The sequence below is a fragment of the Gracilinanus agilis genome, chromosome 6 (assembly GCF_016433145.1).
Source record: "Gracilinanus agilis isolate LMUSP501 chromosome 6, AgileGrace, whole genome shotgun sequence".
In the NCBI taxonomy this organism is placed as follows: Eukaryota; Metazoa; Chordata; class Mammalia; order Didelphimorphia; family Didelphidae; genus Gracilinanus; species Gracilinanus agilis.
The window spans coordinates 289,339,876-289,360,551 of record NC_058135.1 but is presented as its reverse complement, the minus strand read 5'-3'; the positions used below and the strand labels follow the sequence as shown (position 1 = coordinate 289,360,551).

The following is a 20,676-nucleotide window of genomic DNA, read 5'->3' as shown; positions in this document are numbered from 1 at the left end:
CAGCTGACAGGCCACCTGGAGGCCCATCTCCCGACTCACCGGGCTGCGGAGCTTCCCCTGGGTGCCTCCCCCCGCCGGGCATTTGTCTCCCAAGGACCCTCCGCTGGGAACCTGCTTGGGAGGGGGAGCAGAGATCCGCTGCCCGTCTGGACAGCGACTTCCGGCGTCTCTGAGGCCTCCTGGTGGCACCGAGATGTCCCGGAGCTCTTGATCCACAAACCTACCATCTGGGGCAGCCGGGGGGGCTCAGGGGACAGAGCCGGGCCTGGAGCCGGGCGGTCCTGGGCAGGTCACTTCACCCCCATGGCCCGGCCCTTATGGCTCTTCTGCCTCAGAACACTCAGTATTGGCCCGAAGGGGGAAGGGAAAGGCTGAGAAATTGGGGCTCCCACCCAGCTCTCTTCGAGTTACTGAGGGGCATCCGGCAGGACAGTTATTGGATTTGTCTTTTTTGGGGACAAAGGCAGGAAGAGCAGCCCAGGACAGTGGGAGAGGGAAATGGAGGCTTGAGGTCAAGTTCCCAGCTGTTGGGGTGTCCTATGGCGGAAGGGCCACCGCAGGAGGTGGGCCAGGGTCCCCCCACTTCCCTGCCCCGGAGCCTCCCAGCGGACAGGCTCTTCACTCATCAGGAGGTGCCACATCCAAAGCCTTTGCTTTATGGCCAAGGAAACAGACCTTGGATTCAGCCACTTGCTTGAGGTCACAGCCAGGTGGCTTTCGAACCCAGGGCCGTGGCCCCCCCGAGCCTCGAGGGCCCGCTGCAGAGCTCCCTCTGGGGCAGACGCCCTCCGGCCCTTTTGTCCTGGAGCGAGGGCCGCCTCCTCCTCACACCCGGGTCTTCTAAAGTCCAGCCTCGGCCCGGCTCGGCCGTGGGCAGGCCTGTCCACCCGCAGCAGGTTTGGAGGAAGGCCGGCCCAGAGGCTGGCACGGGGCCTCGGGCCGCTCCCTCCCAGGCTGAAGGTCAAGGGAGAGGAAGCGGGGCCCGCCCAGGCCGGCCCCAGCCTTTCCTCTCTCCTCTGAGCAAGGCTCAGCGGCCTCGTGTGGAGGAACCCGGGGCTCCCCCGTGTGCCCCCAGCCGGTGCCCAGAGACGGGGCAGCGGGGTGCCGGGGAGAGGAGACGTCTCGGGGCCCTCCCTCTCTGCTCGGGCCTAGCCGGGCCGGTTGAGCCCTCTGAATTCTGGCCCTCAAAGGGCTCGTGTCCCACAAGGAGGCTCCGGCCCTGCTCTGCGGAGGCTGCCAGGGTGCCCCCCCTTCCCCCCCTCCGTGTGGCCTTTGAAAAGCTCAGAGACCGACCGAGATGCCCAGGCTGGGCCCGAGACCCCACGCCCTGGTGGGGGGAAGCCAGGCCAGGAGGGGCCCCGGCGGTGGTGAGGCCGCCGTGTCCATCCCTTTTTACAGCCAGACTGAGGCCGCCTCCCGGCCTGAGCGGCTCCCCTGCACGATGGGCTTAACCCGTGCCCTGGCGGGCCGAGCACGAGCTGCCATGCTGTCATGGGGGCTCAGGGGGGGTCTGCGGAAGAGCCCCCCCCCCCCCCGGGCTAACAGCCTCCGGGTGGGAGAGAGGCCGGGCCCGCTTGGGGGCGCTTCTGGCTCCCACGTGTGGCCTTGAGCAGGCTCCGAAGCCGGGCTGGGGAGGTGGGGGGGGGCAGCTTGGGGGCGCCCGGCTTCCCGGCCAAAGGCTCCCCTTCGCGGAGGAAGCTCAGAGCCAGAGGAGGGTGGAAGAAGCTTTAATTCTTGTACAAACAGCCCGGCCCGGCCGGCCATCAGATCCTGACCACCTGCGCGGCGCTGCACGGACTCTTCCTCGGGGCGCTGCCCGCGGGCTGCCGGCCGACGTAGAGGCGGCCGAAGGTGCCCCCCACCTGGCCCTTGGTGAGGCGGCCGGGGTTCATGCACACACAGCCCAGGATGTCCTGCGAAGGAGAACGGCGGCCCTGAGCGGGGAGGGGCCGAGGCCCGGGTTCCGGTCCTGCCCCTGCTCTGCCCGCCGCCTTTGGCCCTCGGGTGGGACACGAAGGGGCTGCCTGGCCCGGGCGGCGCCCAACGATCCACGCCGCGGGGGAGAAGACGGCCCCCGCGGCCTGCTGTATGCCGGGCACCTGGGAGGGGGCCGTGGCTACCGCCCCCACGGTACGGCCCAGAACACGGAGGTGGGCAGAGGCAAATGACCCGCCCAGGGTCACGCGGCCTCCCTGACAGAGGCCCCCCCGGCTGCCTGAGGCCCATGAGATTCCCCTCCAAATGGATCCGGCACTTGGTGAGGGCCTGCAGGCCTCGCCTTCCCGTTCTCCAGCGGAGGAGGCTGAGGCCGGGGGGGGCCCCCCCAGGGTCAGTCACGGCCCGGGCCGACAGGTGGGCCAGGCGGGCGCCCCATGGCGAGCGCCCCAGCCAGCCCGGGCCGGGCCCGGGGACGCACCTTGATGAAGTAGCGCAGCTCGGAGGGCGCGATGAACACGTCCGGCGTGACGGGCAGCGCGGCCGACGAGTACAAGTGCTCGAAGTCGACGCTCATCTCTTCGAAGGGGGGGTACAGGGGATAGTAGCTGCCAAGCAGAGCCGAGACGGGTCAGGCCCGGCTCACCTCCTCGGCCACAGATGGGGAAACTGAGGCAGAGCGGAGGGGCCCGCCCCAAGCCGGAGAGTAAGGGGGGGCCTCCGGGCCAGGTGAGGAGGGAATCCCGTAAATGGGGGGGACGTCTAACAGAAGGAAGGCCCCCCCCCACCCCAAGGCCTCACCTCCTCTGGGTCAGGATGTGCTTGAGGATTCGGCTGAACCTGTCCGAGGTGCTGGACGAGCTGCGGAAGGAAGGGCCGGAGATGGCCGGTCTGGGGCCAAGGCCACTGACCATGTCTTAGGACAGCCTGGTGGTGGTGGGCAGTGAGGGTGCCTCTAGCTGGCCCCCCCCCCCCCGAGGCTGGAGCAGCGGCCAGCGAGCACGGCCGGGCCCAGCCCTCGCCTGCCTCAAGCATTCCTTCCCCTCCGGGACGTGCTGGGAGGACCCCAATACGCGGCTGGGGCCGTCCCCCCCCCATCGAGAGGAAGGAATCCAGGCCCCCCCCAAGCCCGGGGCTGGCTCGGAGGGGGGACCCGGAGGTACCTGCTGATCTCCTCCGCCCCCATGTGAAACAGCAGGTCGGTGGAGGTCAAGCCCAAGATGACGCCGTTTATGGAGAGGGTGCAGGGGTCAGACACAAAGTGGACGCGCTGGAGGAGGAAGCACAGAAGAGCTGAGCTCGAGCTGGCCGCCATCCCCCCCCCCCGGCTCGTGGTGACCCCAAAGGGAGACCCAGGAACGGGCTGGGGGGCGGAGTCCAGGCCTGAAGCCTCCCTCTCTGCACCTGTCCTCTGCCTGGGGCAGGCCCCGCTGCCTCGAGAAGGCCCCCCGACAGCGATGGACCCCAGGGCAGCCTGTCTCTTTGCAGCGGGGTCCCCGGCTTCTGGCTGTGCCTGCCGAGGCCAGACCGGACAAAACGGCCTCTTGAAGCGCCGGCCCCCCTCCCACGTTCTTGGGTCTCGTCTGAGCCTCCCGGGCCGCCCTCAGGCCTCTCGGCATCCTGCCTGCCTGAACCCCGGGGGGCCTCTGCTCCAGGGGCTGGATGGGCAGGGGAGGCCCCAGGAAGCCAGGCAGGGGCGGCAGAGCCAGCCTCCCCTCCGTGGCCCGGCCGTTTTCTAACTCCCATTCGAGGCCTCGCGCATCCCCATCCACCTTCCGCCTCTCCGATTTAGTCCGACAGCCCAGGCCGTCAAGCTGGGGATAGGATTCAGCCGGCCTCGGGGGATGACCCGTACCTGCTTGTCCTCTTTGGGGAGCTCCGCGTAGCTGAAGGGCGGCTGGGGGTACACGGGCTGGTGGTGCACGTCTCGCAGGGACGGCACGAACACGAGGTGGGTGCCCGAGCTGTGCGTCACAGAACAGAGGCCCAGGTGAGCCAGGAGGCGGGGCCCGTCCTTCCTGGGGAGGCCCATTTCCCGGGGGGTATCCTCCCCCCTCGGGCCTCGGGGAAGGAATCATCACTGAGGATCCCAGGACCGATGGCAGGTGCAGAAAGAGACCGACGTTTTTAGTCCCAACCAATGCAGGAGTTTGTTTGGCTGGGCGAGGCTTGGTAAAAGGAGAGAATTTGGGGGGCAGAAGACAAAGGGACCCCCGGGGTGTCTGTGGCAAACAGCGATGCCAAGAAAGGGGAATGAAGCAACCCGGTCTGTGACCTGCCTGCCATCGTCCCTCTGTTCTCTGTTTGGACCCCAATAAAACCACCCAGCACGGGGAGGCCAGAGCTCATCCCGAGGGCTTCTCCCCCACGGCCTCCAGCATCGCCCCGGACGGACTGGCTGGCTGTGCTCTCCCGGTCCTTCAGGACACTAAGAGGGGGGAAATGAGTGGACGTGGAGGCTCTGAAGGCCGCCTCCGGCGGGGCCTGGACGAGACCACCGCTAAGGCCCCTTCCAGCTCTCTGGTCTCAGGAGCTCTAAGCCGATCCCGGAGGCTCCCCCCTAAAACCCGACGCCTCAGCAGAGACCCCTCCAGACAGGGAGGCGGCAGCCGTGACTTCTGCCATCGGCCCGGCAAAGACGTGAGGAAAAGGGGCCAAAGTGGCGGCCGGGCCTCCCCCCGCTCCTGGGAACAACCAGGCAGCCTCGGCCTGTCCGACGGGGTGCTAACTGCAAAGGGATACAGAGACCCCCTGCGGTCGGGACGAGGGGACACGCTCGAGAGCTCGCATCTAGCCTGTCTCCGACGACTTACCACCGCGGGGCGGTCGGGAGGGAGACACTCAGAATGGCGAAATGCCACAGAAAGTGTCAAAAGTGGTTTGTATGTGAAAATGAAAAAATAAAATTAAACTAAAAAACAGATGCAGGAAGAAGAGTAAAGCTGGACCGTGGAGGGTGTCTGTACGGGGAAAAAAGCCAAACGGTGCATCTTCCCGGCTTCAGGTCAACAAGGGGCCCTCGGCCGCCTCGGCCGCCTCGGAGACTCCACCCCGGCCGGCTCCTAACAAGGGCCGGCCTTACTCTAGGGCGACGGGCCGCTCGATGGGAGCTCGCTAGGGAAAAGGCAGCCAAGCTGTTCGGGGTTCGACGGCTGGCTTTCCTGGGCCACACGGAAGGGGCGAGGAGAAAGCCAGGGGGCCTCGTGTTGTGCGTGGCGGCTGGCAGGAGGCCGCAGCTCCCTCCTGCCCCCACAAGGCCCCCCCATGTCCCCTGGAGCTCTGCACTCAATAAGCGGGGCTCCTGCTCAGCCGGGCTTTGGGATCAGCCCTCGATCTGCCGTAAGGCATGTGCGCAGCTGGTGTGTGTGTCGGGAGGAGGCCCGAGGCCCCTTCTGGGCCTGCTTCCCGGGGGCCGGGGTCCCCGAGGTGACCCGGGGCTGCCCACAGAGGCCTTCACTCTGGTTCAAGAGGAAACACAGCCCGGTGGCTTGTGGTTAGGAGCCAGCTGGAGGGGAGGATCCGGAGGAGAATTCCAGCTATGCCTCTGGATTGCACAACTTCACCCACCCTGGTGGGAGGGTTCCCACAGCCTCAGGCCCTGCTAGCCTGGGAACGAGGGAGCCCCCAGGGGCAGGAGGCGCCTCCCTGCACGGGCCTAGCTTGGTGGCTAAGACAGCCGCCTCATCTCTGCTCTCAAGGGAAGGCGAGGGAGAGCAATCCTGCCCCCGAGGGAGGGTCCCCGTAATTTGGGAGCCCCCCTCCCCCGGGAGAGTCCCTGGCAGCAGATGAAAGGGCCTGCTGGTGCCGCGCACGGCTCCCGGGAACAATGGCCGCTCTGTTCTTTGTTCTGTCCCTCTCGGTACCACATGGCGGTGGGAGGCCAGAACCAGGACCCCCCCTCGGAATGCCCAGGGAGCCAAGGACAGAGGGGCCCGCTCTGGCCAGGTGCAGGGAGAGCCTGGCCCAGGAGGCATCCTGGGACTTCTCACCTCTGGGGTCATTCTCATGCCTCAGAGGCCAAAGGCTGCCTTCTTGGGGTGCAGACGGGTTGTTCTGGGGAGACCTGAACTTCTGGGACAGCAGCAGGCCTGGCCTTTCTGCTGCACCCTGGAGGGAGGCCCCAGGGCCGGCGAGCTACTTTACTTCTCTTGTGGAGTTTGGCTTCCCCCTTTACAGGAAGTCACAAAAACCTGGGTGTGGCCCTCGTCCCTACTCGCCACAGCCACCAGGGGTGCGAGAGGGCAGGGGCCGGCCGGGCGAGCCTTCCAGGACTCTCCCAGACTCGGAGAAGTGCAGGACACAAGGGGCAGCGGCTCACTCGCCGTGGACAGGCCAGGCCTGGGCAGGCCGCTCCCCCGCGCTCCTCCTTACCTTCTCGTGCCCTCGATGAGGGTCCGCAGACACTGCTTGAACACGTCTATGAACGAGCCGGTCAGCTGACAGTTCTGGAAGAGAGAGAAGGGATGGTGTGGAGGCGGCCGGACCCTGGCTGAGGGGAACCCTGGGAAGGCGCTTTGTCCAGGAGGCCCAAGAGCCGGGGCGGGAGGGCTCGCCTCGCCGGGGGGTCCTGGGACGTGCCCCAGAGCGGCCCAGCTTTGGTGTTTGGGCACCCACAGATTCAGGCTCCAGGAGACCAAAGGCCTGGACCCCCGGGAGGACGGCCTTGCTCTAGGGCTCTGTTGGGACGGAGCTCGGGGCCTCCTGGGGCCGGCTGCCCGCTCCCGAGGCCGAAGCTCTAGGGGTGGCCATGCCCTGGCCCGGAGAGAAGCAGCACCGGCAGGATTTCTTACCTCAACCTGCTCGTGTTTAGCGTCTAGGAAGGGGCCCAGCTGCAGAGACAGAAGGAGAAACAGAGGCAGCGGTCAGCAGGGCTCTCTGCCCCTCCGATGGGCATTTATTCCAGGCCCGGGGTGGGGGGGGGGCATCACCTCTTCTGTGCCCCCCGATCCCTCGGACAGAAGCAGGCTTTTAAGGCCCACGAAAGCAGCCAAGTTCCTGGAGCCCAGCTTAAGCAGGGGATGCCCAAACGGAGGGCCCCCAAGAGGCCTCACCCAGCTTGGCCCCCAGGAAGGGCGCCGACTGCCAGGCCCTCGAGACTCCACCACGCAGACCTTTCTAAGCCCAGAAGAGGCCGCTCAGCTGGGTGGCTCAGCGGATAGAGAGCCACGTCTGGAGACGGGAGGACCCGGGTTCCAACGCGGCCCCAGACACCTGCTAGTGGAACTCCTTTGGATTCCAAGCAAGGGAAGGGTTTAAAGACCCCAAACCCCGCAGAGTGGCCACCACGCTCGAGGGCACGGTCAGAGGGGGCGCCCCGTCCACACGCTTCGTTCCCTCAGGTGGGAAGGGACGTCTCTACTGGACGGGCCAGCCCGAGTCAGAAGGACACACAGACGTGATGCTGGCGAGACGGGCCCACGGTCCGAGCCGAGGGCTGGTCAGGGCCACAGAAAGTGAGGCCAAGAGCCCATCCCCCAGAGTCTTGGGCCGGCCCTCAGGCCGAGGCTCACTGCCGGGGTCTCTTACCAGAATGCAGACGTCCGGCTGGTCTCGGCTGATGACGCCGATCAGGTCCATCATGGGGTCATACGTGATGCTGTCGGACGTGGTGTAAGGCCCGCAGGCCACCAGGATCATTCTCTGGTCGGAATCTGTCAGGGACGGCGAGTCTCAGGGAGAGGCCGACGCCAGGACCGCGCAGGAGGGGAGGGGGCGTCCGTGAGCCTCCCCAAGGCGCCCCCTGGGCCTGGCCTGGCTGCCTCCCACATTCTTTTACAAGCCCCATCGGGAGGGGCTTTCAAACAATCCTCAGAAACACTCCAGGGCCAGGATTCACATCACCTCCCTCCCGTTGACCCGACCCGAGGTGCCGCTCACAGGCCCCGCAGCCAGGCTGCCGCACACAGACTGGACACAGGCCTGGACCCTGGTCAGTCTGTCGGGTGGCGGCCCTGCCCGCCTGTCTAACAAGCCCGTTTTACCTAGACTCACCTCCATCCTCTTCTGTGGGCTGGTAGAAAGGAAGGGGCGCCCCCTGAAAAACGAGAAGGAGGCCTCGAAGATGGCCAGAACAGCGCCAGAGGCTCCCCGCCCCCCGGCATTTCTGAAGTCAACGACTGGTCTGGAGACGAGGCCCGCCGAGGCTCGCACGCCTGCCCGCGGTCCTGCGCCCCTTTGGGGGCGGCCCGGAGCCTTACTCTGCCCGTGAGGCCCACGGAGGGAGCCGGGAGCAGGCTTGTTACCTCATAGAGTTTGGTGGCGACGAATCTCTTTCCCGTAGAGTTGGTTCCGTCCATGACGACCACCTGAAACACGAGAGCAGGACGCCGGGAGCTGAAGGAGGCGAGCAGCCCCCCAACCCTGAAGCCGCTCCTCTAGCCAGACCTGGCCTAGGCTGGTATCCCCCAGAGGAAGCCAAGAAAATGTCACCCCAAGACCCTGCCCCTCAGCCAGATCTCTCTCGGAGCCCCTGGGGGATGGGGACCCCACTCTGTCCCGGACCTTCTAGTGCCAGGAACTTGTTGGGGTGTGTCAGAATACAAAAGGCAGCTCTGTGCCCTCGACCCCTGGGGGGATGCCGGAAGCCTCACCTGGCCAGGAAACAGAGAATATTCCTTGAGCTCTGAGAGATCCACCGGGATCTGCACCCCCAGGGAGTGCTCTCGGTCTCCTTCCAGAATCACTGATTTGGGGTTCAGCTTTCCATTGCTATCACAACCGATCTGTCCCAGCACAGTGATTGGTTCCTGGGGAAGGAAAGAGGCAGCAACGCAAAGTGGCAGCTCCGGACTGAAATGCCAGCCGGGGTGCGAGTGAGAGAAGAGGGGGGGAGGCCCTCTCCCGAGCATCGGGGCCGCAGGGCAGCCGGGAGGACACTGGTCCTGGCTGGGCCCACGGCCGGGGGCCTCGCCGGCACCCACTCACCTGGGCTGGCACCAGGATGGGACTGAAAGCCTCAATGTGGTGAAGCTCCTTCAGCTCGCAGCCGAGCTCTTCAATCTTGCAGGTGAGAACTGAAACCCGAGAACACCCGAGACAGGCCAGAGTTAAGGCTAAGAGAAGCCACTGGCCAAGGCGGGGAGAGCTGACCAGGCCTGCTCTGCCCACCTCCCACCCCAGGGTCTGGGGAGAATGTCTGCACCTGCCCCCACGCGTCAAGGGAAGCGGCTGAGGGAGAAGGAACCCCAGGCTTTCCGTCCCATGGCTGCTCGCCAAACGACCCGGGCCCCTCCCTAAGGCTCAGCTCCCCCAAAAAGCGGCCCTGGCAAAGGGACGGGCACAGTGGGCAGCGGGGGCCGCGGTCCTGGGAGCATCTCGAGTTCCATGTGCAGACGGACCCCGGAGAGGGGCCTGCACGTCACTAGCGGCCCGGCTAGCTCAGGCCACAGCTGTGGGAGTGAGGCCCGGCCAGGCCGCCGCGTGCCCGGGGGCGGCCCCGAGACCGCCAGAGAATGGCCGAAGGCCTGGGGGACCCTCTGCATCCACGAGCGCCCCTGGGATGGAAGGCACCTTCTCGGACATCCGCGAGCTTCTGGAACATGCATTTGTAGCTGCCGGTGAGGGCTCTGGCGGCGTCCAAGACCTTCACGGCGAGGCGGCCTCCTCCTCCTCTCCCAGACCAGGACCGTTCCTGGGTGGAGCCAAACGAGGTCACCACCTCCCCCCGGCTGCTCCTGGAGCTGTACTTCTGAGAGGGCGTGGCGCTGGGCAGGGACAAAAGGGGGGTCACCAGGCCATGCTGGCCACGAGGGGGGAGCAGCCTTTGGGAACAGGGCCGGCAGCTCCCGTCACCCACACTTAGGAAGCTTACGAAGGAGACTGAGCAGTACGGAAAATGCTGGGGGGCCTGGATACGAGGATGTTCCCTCATGTTTGGTTAGAACAAGCACCCCCTGAACTATAGGGCACTCCCAGGGAAGGCCGGGCTGCCTGGGGAGTTGTGACCCCCCAAGAACATCGTCTAGATGTGGGGGCCTCCCGCCGATCCACACCACGGAGAGTGACTGCTCCCCACCCCTGGCATCACTCTGCTTCTGGCCCCCCAGGTGTGGCCTGACCAGGGCACAACTCTGCAGGCCCCGCGCCTCGCCAGTCCGAGGCACACTGCCCAACTCAAACATTTTAACGTTTTCGGTGTCTGCTCCACAGTCATTGGATGTGACAAGAGCTTAAGGGAGAAAAGTTCATTCAAGCTAATCCAGAGGCAGCAGAGGCTGAGGATCCGCTTTGGTTTTGGCACTCAGTTCAAGAAAACAAAAACAAAAACAGCCCTTTGAATGGCTTCCAAATCCCGCCTCAGATTCCATCTTATTTTTAGCCCCCAGCGTGGGATCTTTGATGTCTGAGCCTGGGGCTGGTTCGGGCTGTTTCTGTGCCCGCACAGGGTCTGGGGGGTTTGTGGACAATGTAGAGAAGTGAAATGAAGCGGGTTTTCTATTCACGGCCGGTTCAAATTGGCCTCAGCCACTCGCCAGCCTGGTGACCCTGGGCAAGTCACTTAACCTGTCTGCCATCATTCACTGAAGAAGGAAATGGCAAACCATTGCAGGCAGGATCTTTGCCAAGAAAACCCAGGACAGTCCTGGCGTGGTCTGGCCCTGGGGGGGGGAGGGGGGTGTCCAAGAACAGTCAGACCCAACTGAACAACCAGCAGGTAACCAGCTGCCCCATGCCCAATGGGTCCAGTGAAATGCCATGTCCTGGCCATCGCTGACATCTGGCCGTTCTCTGGCCTTGTTTATTTTAAACAGGAACAAGCTCTGTGGCTGTGCCAAGAGACTCAGTGTGAAACTCCTGGGCTTTCGGTTACCTCTCGGATCCAGTAGAAACCTCCCCGTTTGGCATTCGAGGCCCTTTCTCCCCTTCCCAGGCTCCTAACCCCTCACTCCCGACCACACAGCGGCCTCCATGTCTCGGCTCTGGCTGCCCCCTCCCTAAGGCCCTCCCTCTGTTCATCCTTCCTTATCTGTCCAGTCCAGAGCCTGTCCTGCGTATCCTTAGCTTCGTGCCATGCCCGGGAGCCGCTGGTGTCCGACGGCCCTTCAGGCCTGGGGTGAGCTGCCCAGGGAGGCTGCCCGCAGCTGCGGCGGCGCTCGGGGCACAGCCTCCCTCTAGCCCGTCTCCGCTGCTCGGGAGACACTTTGTCTGCAGGCCTGTCTGAGGGGGGTTGAAGCCCGGTCCTGGGACGACAGACCCAGCGGGCACTCCGGAAGCTCTTCCAGGCCAGGCAGCTACACGTATCACGTCATCACGTCTGAACCCCAAACCGAGCCAGCAGAGCAGGTATTCGAAGGTCCTTCTGCTGCGGAGCCACTTAGAAACCATTTCACAGTTACAAAACCCCTTGGTGACGTTGGCTTCATTAGCTGGTGCATCAGGAATGGCCATGACAGCACCCTGGGCTTCTCATCCTGCCCCTCCCTTCCTGTGGCCCAGGGCAGAGGACAGGCTCACCCCGAGGGCAGCCTCCACCGTCCCACCCCGGAGAGCAGTCACCTCCAGAGGCAGCCTCAGGCCGCCCCTCAAAGTTCTGGGGAGCCCATTCACGAGGGCAGGAAGGGAGCGCATCTTGTCAGCCCCGACTCTTACGCCCCTCAAGATTGAACTAGAACCCCTCCAGAGGGAGGGGCCAGGCCAGGCCCTTCCACTCCACGGTGGCACGGTTCTGCCCTGCAAGTTTTAATTTCTGGAGAGGCAATAAGAAATGTTGGTGAACTGCCAGGCACGTCCCCCCCGGCAGCCAAAGGCAGAAGAAAGGCTCGAAATGGGTCAGGATATTTATGGCCCTGGGGTGGAAACAAGGCAGGTGCCTGTGGCCCGGGGAGATGCCAACCAAACCTTGCCATCTAAATGTAAGGGGCATCGCTGGGCCATAAGCAACGTGCCTTTCCTGAAGGCCTGGAGGAAGCAGACCTCGGCAAAGGGGACCGAAGGACAAGAACAAAAAGCCGCTGAAACCCTGCTGAATAATAACGACCCAGCCGTGAGTTCCTGGGGAAGAGGATGCGTCCTGTCCCCTCAGGGTTGGCTACTTTTTTTTTTTTTTTTAAACCCTTGTACTTCGGTGTATTGTCTCATAGGTAGAAGAGAGGTCTGGGTGGGCAATGGGGGTCAAGTGACTTGCCCAGGGTCACACAGCTGGGAAGTGGCTGAGGCCGGGTTTGAACCCAGGACCTCCCGTCTCTAGGCCTGATTCTCACTCCACTGAGCTACCCAGCTGCCCCCGGGTTGGCTACTTTTGCTGACCTTCTTTCTTTCCCTTTTCTTTATGTATTTATTTGCTTATCTGTCCAACTATTCATCCATCCATTTCTGGTTACAAACGATGCCTCTCTGGGTAGGGGAGGGGAAGGCATATATTTGGAAATGGAAAGATATCAATAATTTCCCCAAAGAACCAAAAAATGTTAAGACCTTCACTCTAACAAGTGTTTTCTGCCTCAGGCCTCAAAGATCATGGAGAAAAGACCTCTGAAGTTGAGCTGTACCCCTATAGGGTTGTCATTCACCCCCTAAATGATTCTTAAAAAAAAAATTAAATTTCATAACCTTCGCCTTCTGTCCTATAATCAATCCTAAATAGCAGTTCTAAGGCAGAAGAGCAGTAAGGGCTGGGCAATGGGGGTGAAGTGACTTGCCCAGGGTTACACAGCTAGGACGTGTCCGAGGCCAGATTTGAACTCAGGACTTCCTGTCTCTAGGCCTGGCTCTCCATTTACTGAGACACCCGGCTGCTTCTCCCCTAAATGATTCTTGCTTTTCCTCAGCTGATTTTAGGGAGTTCTGGGAGTTCTGGTTTACACATTTGTTGTTTCAGATGTGTTCGACTCTTTGTGATCTTATTTGGGGTTTTCTTGGCAAAGATACTGGAGTGGTCTGCCATTTCCTTTGTCCGTATGAGGAAATGGAGACGAACAGGGTGAAGTGACTTGCCCAGAGTCACACAGCTAGGAAACAAGACGGTGAGGCTGGATTTGAACTCAAGCCTTCCTGACTCCAGGCCTGGTGCTCTCTCCACTGGGCCACTTGGCTGCCCCCATGGTTTCCACATAAGAATTGCTGGTTTGTGGATTTCCAAGATCCCAAGAAACAAGGTCCAGGCCCCTAACTTCTCCGGAGTGGACATGCTGCCTTGGCAAAGGAAGAGCAAAGAGCTGCTCCCTGGCCAGCCTGGAGCTGCCGCATCCAGGAAGCGTCCAAGCCTGTGTAACTCGAGCGGGGACAAGAAGTGGGTTATGTAACAGTGTCAGTGCCAATAAGGGTCAGGTTCCCTGAAAAAATGTACAAAACAACAACTCCTAACAGTTTAGACATAGAAACCACCCAACAACAAGCAGGCAGATTGGATCCTATTGGAACCAGCTGGCAGGACTCTACCAGCAGCTCCTTATCAAGGAAAGGAGGCCTTGAAAACTGGGCGGAATCCGCATTTCCTCAATGACTGGAGATACAGTAATTTTCCACAAAGAAAGGAAGAGGCAGAGGATGCAGCGGGAGCAGAGAAGCAGGTCCTCCAGCCTCCCACCAGGAGGGAGCCCTGGCCCAGGCCCAGGCCCCAGCACCCTCTTCTCAGCCTCCAAAGAACTGAATTGTGCTCCGTACCTTGGAGAGAAGCTGGAGGGGGAGAAGAGCAGATGGGGGCTGCGTGCCATGGCCGACACATTCCGTTTTGACTGGGGAGTCTCAGGGGTGCTGACGCTTCGCTTTTGAGAACCCTGGAAACAAAGAGACAAATTGGGGCAAATTCAAGCCGTTGGATGAGGCAGGGCCTCTTGAGAAGAAAAGGGAGAGTCCACAGTCAAACAGAGAATTGGACCGTGTGAGCTCTTTGGCCTCACAAATATGGTATTCCAGGGAAGCCTGCCCAGAATTAGAATTCAAACCCCCATCTCTAAAGGCACACTCACTCCAGTACATAAACTCATTCACTAAAATTTCACAAAAAGACCTACCCTGATGGCTCAGCAGCCACGGCCGGCCCTACTAAGCCCCCCACTGTGACAGTCCGGGATGGGGCCTCTTCAACGAAGGCCCGTTTAGCTAAACCTTTAGGGTCTGACAGCAGGCTGGCTCCTGGGGATTGATTCTGGGCCACAGCCACTCTCCAAAGCCCTCTGCTAGGCCACAGGACTGAAATCTGCTAGTGCTGGCAGTACTGATAAAATCCCAAAGCCCCGAAGTCTTAAAAAAAGAGCACAAGGCAGGAAACCGTCTTCCAGGACTTTTGGGTGGCCAGAAGGCACCTTCTCCCCTCCCGTCCCACAACACAAGCCATTCTGACTTGATATTTTCCTGAGATGGCTCTGCGCCAAGTCCCTGCTCATTCTTTGGGGTCTAGTTATTCAATCTTTCTCAAATCGAGAAAATGGCCCGCCTCTGGCCAGACAGCATATCGGAGAGAACGTGACCCACGGCTAGGTTCCGTTCGCCTTAGAAGTCTGGGTTTTCCTCTATCATGAAAGTCCCAGGACGTGCCTGGTCTTGCGATGAAAACTCAGGGGCTCTGGAATGCTGGGAATCCATTTTCTCTAATCTTTTTTGTCATATTGTAGACAAGAGGAAAAAAAACGGGGCTCCGCTTTCCCCAAGGAAGGCCACCAGGGGAATAACTTGGCCGAAAAGGAGGAATGATGAAAAAAAAAAAAATCCCTGCCTGGAACTCCAGCCAGGGCAGGCAGAGGCTGCCTTTGGGCTCCCCCTGGAGGCTCAACCAGGCCAGGCTAGTGAGGAAGGATGCCCGCAGCGACAGGGGGGGAAGCACATGGACTTCAAGACTGGCCCCAAAAGCCAGCGGGGTGGTCTGGCCTGCCAAAGGAGCCCTCTCTCCCCTCAATCTCCCGCTGCCTGTCTGTTGCTTGCTGGACACCCTCGTAGAGCCTCCTGGGCCGGGAGGGTCACCCTCTGAGGCTGCGGCCATGTCCGGCCCTGAAGGGGCACGAGGTCAAGCTCCTGGAACCACCGCGCCGTGTCAGACTCTTCCTCTGGCGGCTCTCGGGGGGCAGGAATAACGCGCTTCCCAGGAATCGGGCACTCACCTTGGATGGGGTCGCATACGAGTTCAAGAGCGTCTCTTCTTTGGCCTCCACTTCAATTCTAACATCTTAGTTATGGGAAACAAGCGAGCGCCAGGAACCCACCCCAAGGAGTGAGGGGGCGTCCCCGCTGGAAAAGGATACAGCTCCTGGATGGAGACGATGTCCCAGGTTCCTGGGGGCCCGCTGTCTTTCTTGGTGGGGCCCTGGCGGGACCTGGATGTTCTCTTGGTCAGAAACTGTGGAAGAGAGAAGACGGTAACTGAGGATGGGCCGAAGCCCTGAAGCTGTCCCTTCTGTTCGATAAACCGAGGCCAAGGGTGGGAGAATATGGTACCAGGGAAGAAAGACCCAGTGACCCTCCTCGGAGGGCTTTCAGGCTAAGAGTGGGATGAGACACGGACGGAAAGAACACGTGCTTGTGTGGATTTCCTGCAGGGGAGCCAGGACACGGGGGACTGTGGAGGACCCTGATATCAGCTGAAATCTTTAGTGGGAAAACTGGAACCACTGCCAATTTCTGAGTTTCTCTGGAGCATGACAGAGGGGGAGGCGGGAAGAGTGACCGTCCCTGTCCCAGTGTGTGTCCCAGAACACAAGGGATGCTAACAGGTGGCATCTGTGGGCCTCACCGTGGAGGTGAGAGACAAACATGGGAGGCGAGGTCCACAATGGCCAGGAATAACAAACAGTGCCAACAGGGCATCAGTCGGCTGAGTTTGAGGATTAGTGGAATTTCCTGGGACAGCTACCCTGGAGGCTGCTGAAGAAACAATCTGGGCCCGAGATCCAGCCTGGGGGTGGGCTCATGGGCCAGAGCTGTGACACCATGGAAGGACACGAGGGACAGAAGGCCCGGGAAGAGAGCAGGGAGCGAAGAGGAACAAGAGAAGATGAAAAGGGAATGAATGGGATCCAAGAAGCCGAGAAAGAAAAGAGAAGGAAGGGTGGTCCGTGCACAGACTGCTGCAGAAAGCACAAGGAAGATGGGCCGGAACCTTGGGCACTTGGAAGATCCCTGAGGAACGCAAGGAGCGCTGTCAGGAGGGTGATGGCCACGAGGGAACCAATCATGGACAAAGCACCATCTTCTCCCCTCAACGGCTCCATTCAAAGCAAAATAGAGGCTGAACAGAATTGGGGGGTGGGGGGAGAAGAGAGAGATTGTTCCAGAAGTTCACAGTGAAAGGGAAGAAGATGAAGAAGATGGGGCAGCTAGGTGGCTCAGTGGATAGAGCACCAGGCCTGGGGACAGGAGGTCCTGGGTCCCAATCTGGCCTCAGATACTTCCTAGCTGGGTGATCCTGGGCAAGTCACTTAACCCCAAGAGCCTAGCCCTCACTGCTCTTCTGCTTTGGAACCGATATACAGTACTGATTCTGAGAAGAGAAGGGTTTTAATTAAAAAAAAAAAAAAAAAAAAAAAAGGAAGAATGCCTTACTTTTCTTCAACTCATGTAAAGAGCCTTTCTCCTTTGCCTTCTTCTTAAAAGTTGCTACTAACACAGAAAGGATTTAAAAAGTAGCAAACTCAAATATCTTATTTTATCCTCACAATCATACTGAGAGGTAGCAATTATTATCATCCTCCTCATTTTATGGCGGAAGAAATGGTGGCAAACAGACTTACTCACTGACTTGCCTAAGGTCACATGGTTAGTGAGTGTCTGGGGCTGGATTTGAACTCAAGCTTTCCTGACTTCAGGCCCAGGCTGTGGTCAAGCAAGAACTGGACTCCCTAAACTGACATAACTCAGGTTAAAAAGTCTCTCAGTTGCAGGCCTTGCATGTTCCCAGGATTTGAACTCAATGATGGACATTGGGCATCTGCATGGGAGATGGCCTCCAGGTCTCAGAAATACAAAAAGGGGACCATCCACTTCTTTAATCACTGCTCTTACCTCATTTTCTTTCTTTTCTCTTTAAAAAATTAATTAAGAATATTTTTCCAGTTACATGATTCATGTTCTTTCCTTCCCCTCTCCCTGCCCTGAGCTGATGAGCAATTCCACTGGGTTATACTTGTATCATTGTTCAAAACCTATTTCCATGTTATTCACATTTGGATTAGAATGGTCTTTTAATGCCAAAATCCCCAGACATATTCCCATTGAACCATCTGATGTTTTTTCTCTGCATTTCTGCTCCCACAGTTCTTCCTCTGGATGTGGAGAGCATCTTTCTCCCGAGTCCCTCAGGGCTGTCCTGGGTCATTCATTGTTGCTAGTAGCAAAGTCAGTTACATTCGATTGTGCTACAATGTATCCGTCTCTGTGTACAATCTTCTCCTGGTTCTGCTCCTTTCCTGGAGGTCGTTCCAGTTCACATGTGTTATGAGGGAATTAGGAAACGTTAAGCAAAGACATGTTAGCTGGCATAGCTGTCAGGGAAAGTGTTGACAGTTCCAAGCATGTCTATTGCTTAGCTTTTCCTAATTCCCTCATAACACATGGAAACCCTCCAGTTCATCATTTCTTTCAGCACAAGAGTATTCCTTACCTATCAGATACCACAGTGTGTTCAGCCATTCCCCAATCGAGGGACACCCCTTCATTTTCCAATTTTTTGCCACCACAAAGAGTGCAGCTATAAATATTTTTGCACAAGTCCTTTCCCTTATTATCTCTTTGGGGTACAAACCCAGCAGTGGTATGGCTGGATCAAAAGGGCCGGCAGTCTTTTAAAGCCCTTTGCACGTAATTCCAAATTGCTCTCCAGAATGGTCGGATCAATGCATTAGTGTCCCAATTTTGCCACATCCCCCCAACATTTATTATTTTCCTTTACTGTCTTATTGGCCCATCTGCTAGGTGTGAGGTGGTACTTCAGAGTTGTTTTGATTTGCATTTCTCTAATTATGAGAGGTTTGGAACACTTTTTCATGTGTTTATTGATAGTTTTGATTTCTTTATCTGAAAATTGCCTATTCATGTCCCTTGCCCATTTATCAATTGGGGAATGGCTTGATTTTTTTGTACAATTGACTTAGCTCCTTATAAATTTGAGAAATCAGACCTTTGTCAGAGGTTTTTGTTATAAAGATTTTTTCCCCAATTTGTTGCTTCTCTTCTAATTTTGTTTGCACAAAACTTTTTTAATTTAATGTAATCAGAATTATTCATTTTACATTGTGAAATATTTTCTATCTTTTGCTTGGCCTTAGATTCTTTCCTTTCCTACAGATCTGACAGGTATACTATTCTATGTTCACCTAATTTATCTTACCTCATTTTCAAAGGAGTTGAGGTTCTCCAAGGTAAGGAACACCTTGCCAGTGTTGGTGCTAAAGGCTACCAGCGCAGCCACCAGCTCATCTTCTGATTCCCAATAAAGAGGACACAGCTCTGCCACTATAGGGACAAAGAAAAAACAAATAGCTGAGTCTTCAACCTACTTGAAAGGTTTCACATCTCAAGATAAAACTGAAAATCACCTTGGTCCTCCAGAGCCCACCTTTTTTCAATTTTTTAAAAAATATTTTTCAGTTTACCAAAAAATTCAAAGCAGCCCCTTTCTGGTACAGTTAGAAACTTCTCCAAGAAGGGATCTATGCTTCTCAACTTGGAGATTTAGAATTTCCCATCATTCTAAGAGTCCTAATGGTGTTTTTGGCCACATCCCATTCCATACAGGCAGGACCTTCTGGATGAAGCTGTTTTATTTCCAGGAGCCTCTTTGAAAAACAGGGCTGAGTATTTATGGAAATAGAATACTTGAACAATTCCATTTCAGAAAAAGAACTTGAATAAGCTATCTATGAACTTCCAAAGAAAAATGTCCCAGGGCCAGATGGATTCACTAGTGAATTCTACCAAACATTTAGAGAACAATTAATCCCAAACCATGCAAACTATTTGGAAAAGTGGTGAAGAAGGAATCCTACCAAATTCTTTTGGACACAAAAATGGCACTGATACCTAAACAAGAAAGAGGGAAAAGCAGAACACTACAGATCAATTTCCTCAAGGAATAACGATGCAGAAATTTTAAATGAAATACTAGTAAGGAGATTACAGCAATATATCCCAAGGATCATTCACTGGGACCAGGTGGGATTTATACCAGGAACACAGAACAGGTTCAATATTAGGAAAATGATCAGTATCATTGACCATACCAATAACAAAGCAGCTAACAGAAATCACATGATTGTCTCAGATGCAGAAAAAGCTTTTGACAAAACAGAACACTCATTCCTATTAAAAACTCTAGAAGGAAGCTATGTGGTTCACTGAATAGAGAGCTAAGCCTGGAGATGGGAGGTCCTGGGTTCAAATTAGAGCCCCTACACATTCTAGTTGTGTGACCCTGGGCAAGTCCCTTAATCCCAATTCCAATTGCCTAGCCCTTACCACTCTTCTGCCTTGGAACCAATACTTAATATTGACTCTAAGATGGAAGGTAAGGGTTTAAAAAAAAAAACCCACAACACTAGAAAGCGTGGGAATAAATGGAGCTTCCCTTAAAATGATAAATAGTAAAATCGTCAGGAAGCATTATATGCAATAGGGATAAGTTAGAAGCCTTCCTAGTAAAATCAGGAGTGAAGTAGGGATGCCCATTTTTACTAGTCCTATTTAATATTGCACTAGAAAGGCTCACTATAGCCCTAAGAGGAGAAAAAGAAATCAAAGGAATTAGAATTGGCAATGAAGAAACAAAGCTATTTCTTTTTGCAGATGAGAACCCCAGAGAATCAATTAAAAATTTTTTGAAACAATGAGCAACTTTAGCAAAGTTGCGGAATAGAAAATAAACCCACACAAATCATCAGCATTCCTTTATATTACCAACAAAGCCTAGTAACAAGAGACAAAAGAAATCCCACTGATAATATAAACCACATATGTAAACATAACATTCTATAATAATATATATTATACAAACAAATAACACAACACAGTAAATATATATAATATATAAATACATACAAATAGAATATTAATGTAGATAATATAAAATACTTGGGAGACTCCCTGCCCAGACAAACCCAGGAACTAAACACACTCAATTACAAAACACTTCACACAAAGTCAGATCTAACCAATAGGAAAAATATTAATTGTTCATGAATGGGCAGCGAAATATGATAAAAAGGACAATTCTACCTAAATTCATCTAGATATTTGGTGCCATTCCAAACTGTTTAAAAAATCATTTTATCGAGTTAGAACAAAATTCCTCTGGAAGAACAAAAGGTCAAGAATATCAAGGGAATCAAAGAAAAAAAAAATGTGAAGGAAGATGGCCTCGCTGAACCAGCTCTCAAACTGTACTACAAAGTGGCAATCATCAAAGAAAACTGGTACTGCTTAAGAAACCAGTGGTGGCTCAGTGGACTAATTTAGGCACATAAAACCTAGTACTAAATGATCAAAAGACCCCAGCTTTTGGGACAAGAAATCACCACATGACCAAAACTGTTGGAAAAACTGGAAAGCAGAGACTGGGGGACACTCCAACATCTCCCACCATATCCCAAGATGGTCAACATGGGTACATGATCTGGACATAAAGGGTGATTATCATAAGCAAATTAAGGGGGCATGGAAAAGTTTACCTGTCAGATTTATGAATAAAGGAAGAATTTATGACCAAATAAGAGAGAGCAATAAAGGATGTAAAATGGATAATTTTTTTATATTAAATGAAAAAGTTCTTGTGTAAACAAAACCAATGTAACCAAGATAAAAGGAAAGCAGAAAGCGGGG

At 56.6% G+C, this 20,676-nt stretch overlaps 1 protein-coding gene across 1 annotated transcript in view; it reads right to left on the bottom strand.

Annotated features, from left to right (window-relative positions):
• Nucleotides 1–1,711: 1,711 nt before the first annotated feature.
• The window catches only part of POLA2 (DNA polymerase alpha 2, accessory subunit), a 25,581-nt gene continuing 6,616 nt past the window's right edge, over nt 1,712–20,676 (bottom strand). Inside the window, exons 2-18 of the mRNA XM_044682276.1 lie at nt 18,191–18,315; nt 15,111–15,205; nt 14,970–15,027; nt 13,537–13,649; nt 9,445–9,638; nt 8,860–8,948; nt 8,526–8,681; nt 8,178–8,240; nt 7,927–7,969; nt 7,462–7,586; nt 6,726–6,764; nt 6,307–6,380; nt 3,791–3,899; nt 3,099–3,205; nt 2,737–2,796; nt 2,417–2,543; nt 1,712–1,913 (exon numbers count right to left, since the gene is read on the bottom strand). Coding sequence (XP_044538211.1) covers nt 1,764–1,913; nt 2,417–2,543; nt 2,737–2,796; nt 3,099–3,205; nt 3,791–3,899; nt 6,307–6,380; nt 6,726–6,764; nt 7,462–7,586; nt 7,927–7,969; nt 8,178–8,240; nt 8,526–8,681; nt 8,860–8,948; nt 9,445–9,638; nt 13,537–13,649; nt 14,970–15,027; nt 15,111–15,205; nt 18,191–18,315 — 1,727 coding nt within the window. The 3' untranslated portion in view covers nt 1,712–1,763. The remainder of the gene's footprint in view (nt 1,914–2,416; nt 2,544–2,736; nt 2,797–3,098; nt 3,206–3,790; nt 3,900–6,306; nt 6,381–6,725; nt 6,765–7,461; nt 7,587–7,926; nt 7,970–8,177; nt 8,241–8,525; nt 8,682–8,859; nt 8,949–9,444; nt 9,639–13,536; nt 13,650–14,969; nt 15,028–15,110; nt 15,206–18,190; nt 18,316–20,676) is intronic.